The 11,510-nt window shown below is 62.3% G+C and overlaps 1 protein-coding gene across 1 annotated transcript; it reads left to right on the plus strand.

Moving 5' to 3' along the window:
- Window positions 1-2,444: 2,444 nt before the first annotated feature.
- ALDOC (aldolase, fructose-bisphosphate C) lies at window positions 2,445-10,188 on the plus strand. Its single transcript, XM_039508517.1, has 9 exons — window positions 2,445-2,519; window positions 4,668-4,801; window positions 5,453-5,664; window positions 6,022-6,076; window positions 6,302-6,462; window positions 7,025-7,108; window positions 7,458-7,632; window positions 8,189-8,388; window positions 9,372-10,188. Exons 2-9 carry the CDS (start codon window positions 4,690-4,692, stop codon window positions 9,465-9,467), a joined length of 1,095 nt encoding a protein of 364 aa, XP_039364451.1. The 5' UTR covers window positions 2,445-2,519; window positions 4,668-4,689; the 3' UTR covers window positions 9,468-10,188.
- The last annotated feature ends 1,322 nt before the right edge of the window (window positions 10,189-11,510 follow it).

The raw sequence follows: 11,510 nt of genomic DNA on the forward strand, positions 1-11,510 counted from the left end.
GAAGTGGGATCCCTGTCAGAGCAGGGCCTGCTGCCTTCCCCACCACCGCCTCTCCCTGCATTGACAGCCCCCCTTCCTTGGCAGGGGATCGCACCCCTGCCTGGTGTTCCGCAGTTAGTACGTAGCCTTGCTGATCTTAGTGCTCCCAGGGCTCCTGCTAACTGCACATGCATGAACCCAGCAAGGCTGGCCTGACCTAGTTTCAGCTCCTGCTCTTGGTGTCCTAGATTCTCAGTTCCTTGCTCCTCAGCTCTAACTTCCAGTGATCCTTTCCTAGGGTGAGAGCCTCCTGCAGAGGCAGTAGCCTGAGGCGCTTTCTCCTTGGCCACCTTGGCCCTTGGGGGTGGCATGTGAGATTCCCAGGGCTGAGCAGTAGTGGGGTGACGTGGAAGTGCCACCTGGCCTGGGTGAGAAGGGGAAGCTGTCCTGTGGTGGAGCATGCAGCAGAGATGGACCACGCAGCTGGGACTAATCTCCTGTCACTGTCCCTCTGGCCAGCAAATGGTCTTGCAGAGCCTCCTACCCTGTCCCCAGCAGCCCTGCAGGCTGGGCCTTCCCTGAGCACAGATCTGTGAGAAGGGGCTTACTTTGAAACCCTCTTTCTATTTCACTCAAGTTGATTCCTTCCCACCTCTATCAAACATCTGCAGGATCTCCCTGCCTTGCAAGTTTGAGGGAAGCCCTAAGCTGGACATAGCCTCATATTGGCTCCCATGGGCCATGCTGGGCCATATTACCGCCTGCTCTGGAGACATGGGTTGTAGTTGCAGGGGTCTATCGATTTCCTGCCAGGACAGAGCTGCTGCCAGCACAGCACTTGCTTGTGACCTCACTTAGCATAATGTGCCCAAAAGCAGCTGTATGGAAACAAACACACAGTCTGGTTTGTAATGGCTTCACTCCCTGGTGCTGTCCCTACCTCTCGGCTGGGTGGCAGGGTCACCTTGCCTGTCTCTTCAGCCATGGAACAGCTGCTTCTGCCCCTAGCTGCAGCTGAGGGGAGTAGGTGAGGTGCTGGGAAACAGGCTCACTTCCCTATCCTCTCCCTACTGTAGTCAGCTGAAAGGACAGGTCTGATAAACAGCAGTGTCTGAACAACTGTGCCCCAGTGCCTAGACCCCCTGTCCAGGAGACTAGTACCTGCTGCAAGCAGCCCCCACCTAGGCTGCTTCCTAGCCCACTGTCGTGGAAAATTAACCCTGCTGTGTACGTTTGGGCTGCAGCGCAGGGTCCAGAGCGGCTGGCCTGGTCCCTATCCCATGCCCAGACCTCTTCTGCTGCTTAGGGAGACAGAGCAGGGAGGTGGGATTTCACTCCCTGTGAAGGCTGAGGGGCTGTCAACAGCAGTGTAGTGGCCTGCCCCTCCTCTACCTCCCTCTCAGAATTGTTGTACTCTCCTGACCTGCCTCTGTGCCCCACAGAGCCCCTTCTGCCCTACCTCAGACAGCAAGTACAGAGAGCCCCATTCTCATCTTTGAGCCTAGGAGCTGCTGTAGGGCACCGGGCTGCAGCTCTAGAGGGTGGAGGCCCTACACCGCATGTGGGGCCGTGAGGAGCTGGCCAATGGCTGGCTCCTGGCTCAGGCCTCCAGCATCAGGGAGAAGCTGTGAATCTGGGGGGGAAGAGCCCCCCCGCCAGGCTAAGCCACGCTGGGCAGTGCGTGCCAGGCAGGGCGTACGGCTCCAAACTTCCCATTTGCTAAGAGAAGCCATTCAGGGCTGGACAATGGGACAATGGAGCAGGCTTGGCAGTGGTTCCTGGAAGGGAGATGGGGGGTGGTGGCCTGGCAGCTACTGAGGGGGGCCCGCTGGGGGCCTGGACAGCAAAGGACAGTGACTGCCTGGCCTCCCGGCCTTGGGTGCAAGAGCAGCTTGTGGGGAGGGGTCCCTGCAAGTGGCAGGGCCCTTTGGGTCTGAGGGTGTTCTGCAGAGGTGCCCTGGCAGCCAGGCCCCAGCTCCCTCCCTGCTTGTCACATTCTGGTTCATGTGCTTTGGCCTGCCAGGGTGCTGGAGCCCACAAGCGCTCTCCAGCCCGGCTCTGGCTCTCCCAGTGGGTGCAGCAGTGCCTGAGCCCCTGCACCCCCAGCCAGGGCACAGGTACCAGGGCAGGGAATGACTGAGATGGCCCCCTGCTCCCCCATTGGGAACAGCCCCATGGCCCCCTGGGCACTGCCCCATTGGCCCCCTTGGGAACGGCCCCATCCCCCCCAGGGAATGCCCCATGGCTCCCTTGGGAATGGCCCCATGGCCCCTGCCCCCCCTTGGGAACAGCCCCATGGCCCCCTGCTCCCCCATTGGGCACTGCCCCATTGCTCCCTTGGGAATGGCCCCATGGCCCCTGCCCCCCTTGGGAGCCCCCCGGCCCTGCGGGCGGGGCGGGGCGGGGCTCAGTCCCGGGCCCCGCCCGCCGGAGTCACGTAGCTCTGCGGCACTTGCTCCAGCCTCATTTACCGGCGCCCGAGCCGCGCCGCCCGCAGAGCCGCAGCGCCAGCGCCGGGGAGAGCCGAGCCGAGCCTGCCGGTAAGGGCCGTCGTTTCCCGGTCCTGCTGCCCCGGCCGGGCCGGGGATGGGGCGGCTCGAGGACCCCGGCCGGGGAGCGGGGCTGGGGGCGCCGCGCCGAAGGGCGGAGCAAGGTCACCGCTCGCGGGGCCGGGGCCGGGGGCTGCTGCTGCTGCAGGGAGGCGCTGGGAACGGTGGGAGGGTTGCTGGGGGCAGTAGGGGAAGGATGCTGGGGGCTTGGGGGGGCTGGTGCAGGGGAGGGCGCTGCGGTGGGGCGGTGGCTGTCGAGGCCAGGGGGATGCTGGGGGGCTGGTTGCTGGGGGAGGATGGGCGAGATGCTTGGGGGGTCCGGTGGGAGGGTTGCTGGGGGGGAAGTGGGGGAAGGATGACAGGGGCTCTCGGGGCCAGGGGACTACTGGGGGGCCGGTGGCTTGAGGGGGTTGCTGGGGGCCTTTGCTCAGAGGCCACCTGCTGACACCACTGAGATACCCAGAAGGTACCAGGGTCCCTGGTGACTCCCAAGTGGCCGAGTTCCATGCTTGGCATGTGCTGTCCCCATGGCAAACCTTGGTGCCAGGCTCCGCGGACAGGCTGGGGACCCTGGCTCATGCCCCTCTCTGGGGGGTCCATCTGGCTCCGGGAGCAGGGGGCTTGGCTCCGCTGGCTGCAGAGTGGTCACCCCAGCACCAGCTTAGCAGCTGACAGGCGGGCTGGGTCTCGGCTGCATGATGGGCATCTGAGCTCCGTGGGGCTGCCTGGGCGCGGGGAGGGACCAGTCTGGCTCATGGCAGTAACTGGCGTATGTGGTGCATTGCAGGCTTGTCCTGAGCAGCCAGTCCCCGCGTGCTCGCAGGGTTTCTGTGGCCTCAGTGGGCTTCGTGGGAGCCAGCGAAGGGCAGCTCTCTGCTGGAGCAGCATTTCTGTGGGTTGCATGGGAAGGCGGCTGCACTGGGGGCCCCTGTAACCCGTGACTGGGCCTCCATGGGGGTTACAGGGAGCTTGAAATGGACTCCTGCCATTATGCTCCCTTCTCCCTGGGGTTTGAGCTCGGGGCTCCTGTTCCTGGCTCTGCCTCAGTCTCGCTTTGTGAGTATGAGCGAATGGCTGTCCCTGGCCGGCTTCCCCCGGTAAAAGGGGCTGATACGCTGCCCCCGGCCTGGAGCGCCAGAGATGGTGCGAGAGCTGGGCTGGGGATTTCCCCTACCTGGTCTGATTGTGGCAACCTAGGGCTGCGGCTAGAGATGGCCCAATGCCCCGTGGAGGGGAGGGGGAGCCCATCTCCCCTGCTTGTGGGAGGCTCGTGCCGAGCACCGTGGACCAGTCTCTAAGCCTGGGTCTAGGCGTGCGCAGCAGAGAAAGCTGCAGAGCCCTGAGATGGCTGGGGGAGGAGCAGGCTGGTGCTACACGAGGCTGGGCCCGTGCCTGTGGTGGCAGCACGTTGGGGCCTGCCTGCCTGTTATGTAACGGGCCCAATACGGGTTAGGACAACGGGTGGATGGGCTCAGCCTCTTGTCTCGGGGACAATTCAGAGAAGCCTCTGGCCAGACGCTGCTGACGGAGGCAGGGTGGCAAGCGGCTGCTTCCCCGTGCTTGGTTTGCTGACCCAGCTGTACCGCAGACGCGGCGGGAGAGGGTGGGACTGGCCTTCCCCCCTCCCTCCCCTGCTCCAGAGGATGCCAGGCTGGGGGTCTCGGCTGGTTTTGGGAGCCTGGATGGGCTCAATTCCCCGATCGGTGTGGGGAGAGGGTAGCCAAGGGGTCACTGCAGACCTGGTGCCCCTGCATTGGGAGGGCACCGGGTTTAGCAAATGACCTTGGAGACACTGCAGTGTCTGGGCGGCAGCCTTCTGCGGTGGTTTGAGATGGAGCGGGCAGGTGCTCCCCAGCCAGCTCCTTACACAGCGCCTGGGGGGAAGGCTGGGACTGGCACAAACATACCCCCCCCCCCCCAACACTCCTGCATAGAGAGCTGGGACTGGAGTAGGTGAGCTGCCACAGTGCCTCCTGGTGGGCAAGTGAGTGTATTGCAGCAGGGGGTCATGGCAAATACTGACCAGTGGGGAAGGCAGCTGAGTGCTCTCAGTCCTGGGTGGGGGAACCAGGACTCTGCCTTAGTGCCACTAGAGCAGGGGGAGAGCTAACTCCTTCCTCCCCCCCCCCCCCGGTTCAGGAGACTCCAGCTATCCGTCACGATGACGCACCAGTATCCCGCGCTCTCAGCTGAGCAGAAGAAGGAGCTGTCTGACATCGCACTGCGAATCGTGGCCCCGGGCAAGGGGATTCTGGCAGCGGATGAGTCCGTAGGTTGGTCTGAATAACTCATTGTTGGGGAGAATGACCCCTTTGGGCTCCTGCTCCCTCCCTGCAATCCCCAGAGCTGGTCTCGGGGTCCAGCTGGGAGTTTGGCCTCGCGCATCAGTGACGGGTGGCGCTGAGCTGGCAGCTCCACCGCAGACATCCCAGGCTCGAGCGCAGCTGGCTTAGGAACTGGCAGGAAGAAAACAGTGTGTGTTGTGCTGCGCTGTTTTTAGAGGCTCCCTCTGTGCTGGTGCTGCTGCTGCTGCTGCAGTCTCTGCCCCAACGACGTTCGTGATCGCAGAGTCCAAGGGTCATGCCGAGGAGTCCTGGACTGTGGAGGCCCAGGGATCATTGGGGGATTGTTTGTCTCCCCTCCCCAGATGGTGATGTTCCCTTCAGAACCACGACCGCCTTTGCGCCTGCTGCTCCTTCCTGGCTGTTTGCAGAGCTACAGCCTGAAAGCTGTTCCCTGCTCTGGTGTCGCAGCAGCTGCTGCCCCCACATGCCACTTGCTCCCCTGGCATCAGGGGTGGGTGGTGGCTGGTGCTGAAACCAGCACTCAGTGGCTCAACGGCAAATCCTGTGTTCCCCCAGGGTCCCCTTTCCCCCAGGGAAACGCATCCCGTATGTCATCCATGCTCCCCTCTGTCCCTGCAGGAAGCATGGCCAAGCGCCTGAACCAGATTGGGGTGGAGAACACGGAGGAGAACCGCCGGCTCTACCGCCAGATCTTGTTCAGTGCCGACAGCCGGGTGAAGAAGTGCATCGGAGGTGTCATCTTCTTCCACGAGACCATGTACCAGCAGGGGGACGACGGCACCCCCTTCGTCAGGATGATCAAAGACAAGGGCATCGTGGTGGGCATCAAGGTGAGTGGCTGGGGGCTGCCGTGTGTGGTTCTGCTTGGGGTGGTGCAGGGGCGCCTCTGCCCCCAGTGGCTGATGCCGTGGGGCGGCAGGTCCTGTGTGCCGGGACGTTGCTGCCCTCGGGGTGTCTGGACTCAGCAGTGGGGCGCACTAGCTGCTCACCCTGACAGCTCAGAGGCTCTGCTCCCGTTGCCATGGCTTCACTCAGCGCGGGCAGGGGCTGCTTTCCCAGACACCGAGGCTCCTGTCCTATTCCTGGGCAGGCCCTGAGTTTCCTGGGGCAGGCGTGTGTCTGGGTTTCCAGCCAGTCCCGGGGCTCTGTGGTCTGGCCTCACCTGTGTCCTGCCGTTCCCTTTGCAGGTGGACAAGGGCGTTGTGCCTCTGGCTGGGACCGATGGAGAAACCACGACCCAAGGTATGAGATGGGCTGGGGGAGCTGAGATCTGTAATGCTGAACAAACCCTGAGACCTGTCTAAAAAGGGTGGTGATTCCCCACCTTGGTGGGTGGAGCTGGGGCAGCTGCCACGTGCCCTCAGCATGGGGAGTCCCACCCGCCCGGGGAATGGTTGGCACCAGAGGGCGGGTGGGGTCTGGAGGCCGCAGCTGAGCCTGGCTGAGGGTAGCTGTGTGTCGGGGCAGGTCTGGACGGGCTGTCCGAGCGCTGTGCCCAGTACAAGAAGGACGGCGCGGACTTTGCCAAGTGGCGCTGCGTGCTGAAGATCAGTGAGAACACCCCCTCGGCCCTCGCCATCATGGAGAACGCCAATGTCCTGGCCCGCTATGCCAGCATCTGCCAGCAGGTGAGGGCAGCATGGTGGGCTGCGCGGCTCTGTGCTGTGGAGCCTGGCATCGCTCTGACTGTGCCGACAGTGCGTGCGGTGCTGTGCGGTGCAGGGCCCTGCCCCAGGTAGCTTCCACTTGGGTCACACGCTGACCCCATCCTGTCAGTGGTACCTGAGCCCTGTGGGCTCTTCTCCCCCCAGGTTCAGCACTGAGCAGCCCCTGTGGCAGGGGCTCACCTGGGAGAGCCAGGAGGCCTCTGCCTGGCAGGCCAGGCACTCAGTCCCTAGGCCAGTGAGGTGTCCCCGTCGCCAGCTGGGGGTGGTTTTGGACGGCACCTTTCACACGGATCCCAGGGCCCAGTTGCGTTACGCGCTCCATGGCTCTGCTAGACCCAGCTGCAGGGCCCCTCTCTGACCAGGGAACGTGTGCGCTGGCGCCAGGGGGGGAAACCTTGGTGAGGCCGTTGTCCTGCTCTCCCCATCATCCCCTGCAGAGCACCCTTGGGTGGGGAGGCCTGTCTGGCATGTTCCTTCCCGCTCTGCCGCGCAGGGTGCTACCCATAACACCTTCCCATTGCAGAACGGCATCGTGCCTATTGTGGAACCAGAGATCCTGCCTGATGGAGACCATGACCTGAAGCGCTGCCAGTATGTGACCGAGAAGGTGAGCTCTGCCCCAGCAGTGCCGGGGCCTTGGGGGGGCATGGAACACAGCGAGACCAGGGGAAATGTACCCACCCCAGCCGCTGTTCTGCATGCCCCGTTATCCCCCACGCAGGCCGCCCGGTACTCAGAGGACTCTGCAGTCTTACCTGCCACCCTGATGGGCAGAAGGCTCCATGCTGGGACAGCACCACAGCACTCCAGGCCCTGCCCTGCACTTAGCACTGGGGCACGTGGGACACCCCCAGCAGCTTCCTGGGCTCTGAGCAGGGCTGGGGGAGACCTGGGGGCTGGGCTCCCTGGGGTGCAGAGCAGACGTGGGAGCTCAGCCCCTGCTGCCTTGCTTACAGGTGCTGGCGGCTGTGTACAAGGCCCTGAGCGACCATCACGTCTACCTGGAGGGCACGCTACTGAAACCCAACATGGTGACCCCGGGGCATGCCTGCCCAACCAAGTACAGCGCCGAGGAGATCGCCATGGCCACGGTGACAGCGCTGCGCCGCACCGTGCCTCCCGCCGTCCCAGGTAGCCAGGGCACAGGGCAGCTGCCGTTGAGCTCCCCACCCCCAGATGAGGGAGTCCAGCTGGGCAGACATGTGTCGCTTGGTCCCGAGGTGTCCCTGCCTGGGCAGGGAGCAGAGCTGAGCTCGTGGGAGAGGCTGATGCACCCTTGTCCGCTGGCAGAGCAGGGTGTGTGAGGCAGTCTACACTGTGCGGCGCAGCTGCACCCGCGTAGCACTGTGTGGACATGTCCTGTGTGGGCGGGAGCAGTGTCCGCTGCTGTGGTCAGTGGCCCCCTCGAGGCAGTCGCTCGGGCGAGTGAGGAATCCTTGGTGCTCTGGGTGTGACGCTGGCACAGCCCTGAGGGACGGAGCTGGGTCAATTTGATTTGTAAGCATAGGCCAGGCCTGGGAGTGCTGAGCTCGCTGCTACCTGGGCCACGCAGAGCCTGGCTCTGGGCTTGTGGGAGGTTCGGGTCGTGCAGGAGGTGGGTGTGGGGGGCTCTGGGTGTCCATGTGTCTGGGTTTGAGCCCAGGATGGGCGCTGAACCCCTCCCTCAATGTCCTGGCCTTGTTTTCAGGTGTCACCTTCCTTTCTGGGGGGCAGAGCGAGGAGGAAGCTTCCATTAACCTGAACGCCATCAACAACTGCCCCCTGGCCCGGCCCTGGGCTCTGACCTTCTCCTACGGACGTGCCCTGCAGGCCTCGGCGCTCAACGCCTGGCGCGGGCAGAGGGAGAACGAGAGCTCCGCCACCGAGGCGTTTATGAAGCGTGCCGAGGTACTGAGCTGGAGGTCGGGGTGCACTGCGAAGGGAACTGCCCACGGTTCCCTGCCTTGGAACTCCTGGGCAGCAAGGAGCAGGTGCCCTGCCCCAAGCCTGAGGGGGTCATGGGGAAAGAGCTGCTTGGCCACTTTCAATCTAAAGCTTCCTGAAATTGTCCATTCAAGCCCCTGTGTCCAGCAAAGTGTTGGGATGAGCCCAGGGCGTCATGGCAGGACTGGCCAGAGCCAGCCCTGGCTGCCAGGAGATACACACGTAGTCCTTGCTGATATTGCGGGCCTGGAATCTCCACGTGTCACAGCGTTTGGGGGAGACACGGCCCTGCCCTCCCAGCTTCCTTGCGATTCACCATGACTCTCAGCCAGCCAATAAAACAGAAGGTTTATTTAAACGGCAGGGACACAGTCCAAGACAGGTCTTGCAGGTACAGACCGCAGGACCCCCTCAGTCAGGTCCATCTTGGGGGACCAGGGAAGCATTTTCCCAGCCAGCTCCAAGCTCTTCAGCCCCTCCTCTCACCTTTGTCTCTTTCCCAGGCCAGGAGGTCACCTGATCTCTTTGTTCTCCAACACCTTCAGTTGGCACCTTTGCAGAGGAGGGGCCCAGGCCATCAGTTGCCAGGAGACAGAGTGTCGGCCATTCTCTGTGCAGACAGCATCACACTGGCCCCCTAGGGCTCTGCAACAATCACACACCCCTAGACACTTGAGAAATGCATAGGGGAAACTGAGGCACCCACACAGCACTCTCAGAAAACATTAAGAACATTCCCACTTTGTCACACCATCTAGGCTAAAAATGGCATCTGGCACACGTGGTGCAGAGAGCAGTGACAATGGGAATGGTGGGGTGGGTGAGGGAGTAAGTGTGGCACTTGGTAGCCAGTCTCCTGTCATGCTGGGGGGGTGAAGGGTGCCAGGGCCATGGCTGGGGGCACAGCCAGTGACGAGGATGCTAACGGGTCTCTCCCTGTGTCTTAGGTGAACAGTCTGGCTGCTCTTGGCAAGTACGAGGGGAGCGGAGATGACTCTGGTGCTGCTGGGCAGTCTCTGTACGTGGCTAACCATGCCTACTGAGCCCTGGCTCGGAGCCCCGGGGCGGCTTTCCAGCCCCACTGACCAACCAGTCTCCCACTCTGCTACGTTCCATATCAGCCACAAGTCACCCCCAGCTTTCTACTGTAGCCACCGACAGGAGCCAAGTAGCCGCCTCTGGTGCAGGGGAGAGGAAGGGAGGAATGAGCCCCACCTGGATGTACTGCCCCCATCTCGTGTTTTCTTTCAACTGCTGCTGACTTTGTGCCTGTGAAAGAGGAGGGAGAGGTGCCCTGACAGAGCCTCCCAGGAGGGACTGGCCAGACAGTGCAGGCTGCAGACCCCATCCCTTCCCCTCCAGTTCTGCTTAAAGGGTATTGTTTAGAGGTGGGAGAGGAGCTAGGCTGGCAGGAGGTGGGGAGGGGCGATGTCCCCTGGGCCCATGCCTGGCTCCCTGAGGGGTGTTTGTGTGCAGGAAGTGTTCCGGTTTGTTGGTGCTCCAGTGCCCGTTCTCTGCCTGCCCTGCATGGTCTCAAGGCCCTGGCCGTGTGGGACCCCAAGCTCCATTAGACTGCACTGTGGTGTGAAGCTGTAGCTTTGCAGTTCTGATTGTGTGCTCCGTGCCTCTGCTGCCACCCCTCTGTGTCTGCTGAGTCGGGTGTGAGCAGCCGAGGGTAGGGGAACCAGTTCCTGCCGTGTGTTGTGTTCCCCATATGCACCTGATGTACCAAATAGTCTAACAAATAAATCATAGAGAAAGTGACAAGCGACTGCTGCTTCCATATGGGGGTAGGGATGGGGACTAGCTGCTTTCTCTCCTGGGTGGGGGGGTCTATTTAACATGAGTATTCTGAGTTGGGGTGAAGAAGACCAAGGAGCTGCTTCCAGCCATGCACGCTGGAGCAACAAACCCACATGGTGACTTCTTCCAAATCCAGCTCTTCCCCTCCCAAAGCTCCTCAGGTCCAGGTCTCTGCTGTCCATTACAAACTTCCTCTCCACATCTCCCTACTGCTTCAGCTGGACACTTTCCTCTCCTCTGCTGAACTGTCTTGTGCTGCTAAACTGCTGCCAAGTTCCACCCCAGAGGTAGCAGTGCTTGAATAGTGGGTGAAGCTCCTCCACCAATTGCCCAGGGCTAGCTCTACCAATCTCTCACTGTGGGCTCAGTTCAGTAGAACTCATCCATCCCTGTGCAAGGAAGGCAGCTGCTGCCCTCCCACAGGGGTGGAGTGTGGCCTACTCTGGAACTGTAGTAAAACAAGACTGGGGTGTTCAGCTCTGTCCTATGCTCTGCTCAGGTTTCCTGGAGGGAGAATCACCTTGCAGGAAAGCAGTCATTCAGGCACTGGTACTGGATTCTGAGTTAATGAGGAGGGTTGGGGGGGGAGGTGTAAAGTGCCTGATGCTGGGGGGGCACTAGCTGGGGGAGAGAGAGAGTTGCAGTGCCAGTGGATGGGGTGTGTGCGCTGGGTTAGGGGTGTGTGCAGTGCCTGGGTCGGTGTGCAGTTCTCAGGGAGTTGCAGTGCCAGTGGATGGGGTGTGCGCGCTGGGTTAGGGGTGTGTGCAGTGCCTGGGTCGGTGTGCAGTTCTCAGGGAGTTGCAGTGCCAGTGGATGGGGTGGGTGTGCTGTGATCGGGGTGTGTGCCTTGCCTGGGAGGGTGTGCAGTTCCAAGGGAGTTGCAGTGCCAGTGGATGGGGTGGGTGTGCAGTTCCCAGGGAGTTGCAGTGCCAGTGGATGGGGTGTGCGCGCTGGGTTAGGGGTGTGTGCAGTGCCTGGGTCGGTGTGCAGTTCTCAGGGAGTTGCAGTGCCAGTGGATGGGGTGTGTGCGCTGGGTTAGGGGTGTGTGCAGTGCCTGGGTGGGTGTGCAGTTCCCAGGGAGTTGCAGTGCCAGTGGATGGGGTGGGTGTGCAGTTCCCAGGGAGTTACAGTGCCAGTGGATGGGGTGGGTGTGCAGTTCCCAGGGAGTTGCAGTGCCAGTGGATGGGGTGGGTGCGCTGGGTTAGGGGTGTGTGCAGTGCCTGGGTGGGTGTGCAGTTCCCAGGGAGTTGCAGTGCCAGTGGATGGGGTGGGTGTGCTGGGTT

The sequence above is a fragment of the Mauremys reevesii genome, linkage group 20 (assembly GCF_016161935.1).
Source record: "Mauremys reevesii isolate NIE-2019 linkage group 20, ASM1616193v1, whole genome shotgun sequence".
Classification (NCBI taxonomy): domain Eukaryota; kingdom Metazoa; phylum Chordata; order Testudines; family Geoemydidae; genus Mauremys; species Mauremys reevesii.

Coding starts and splice junctions, on each gene's coding strand:
- ALDOC (XM_039508517.1), top strand. CDS start 4,690: ATGACGCACCAGTATCCCGCGCTCTCAGCTGAGCAGAAGAAGGAGCTG. Junction 4,802..5,452: donor GGCAGCGGATGAGTCCGTAG/GTTGGTCTGAAT, acceptor CTGTCCCTGCAG/GAAGCATGGCCAAGCGCCTG. Junction 7,109..7,457: donor GCCAGTATGTGACCGAGAAG/GTGAGCTCTGCC, acceptor CCTTGCTTACAG/GTGCTGGCGGCTGTGTACAA.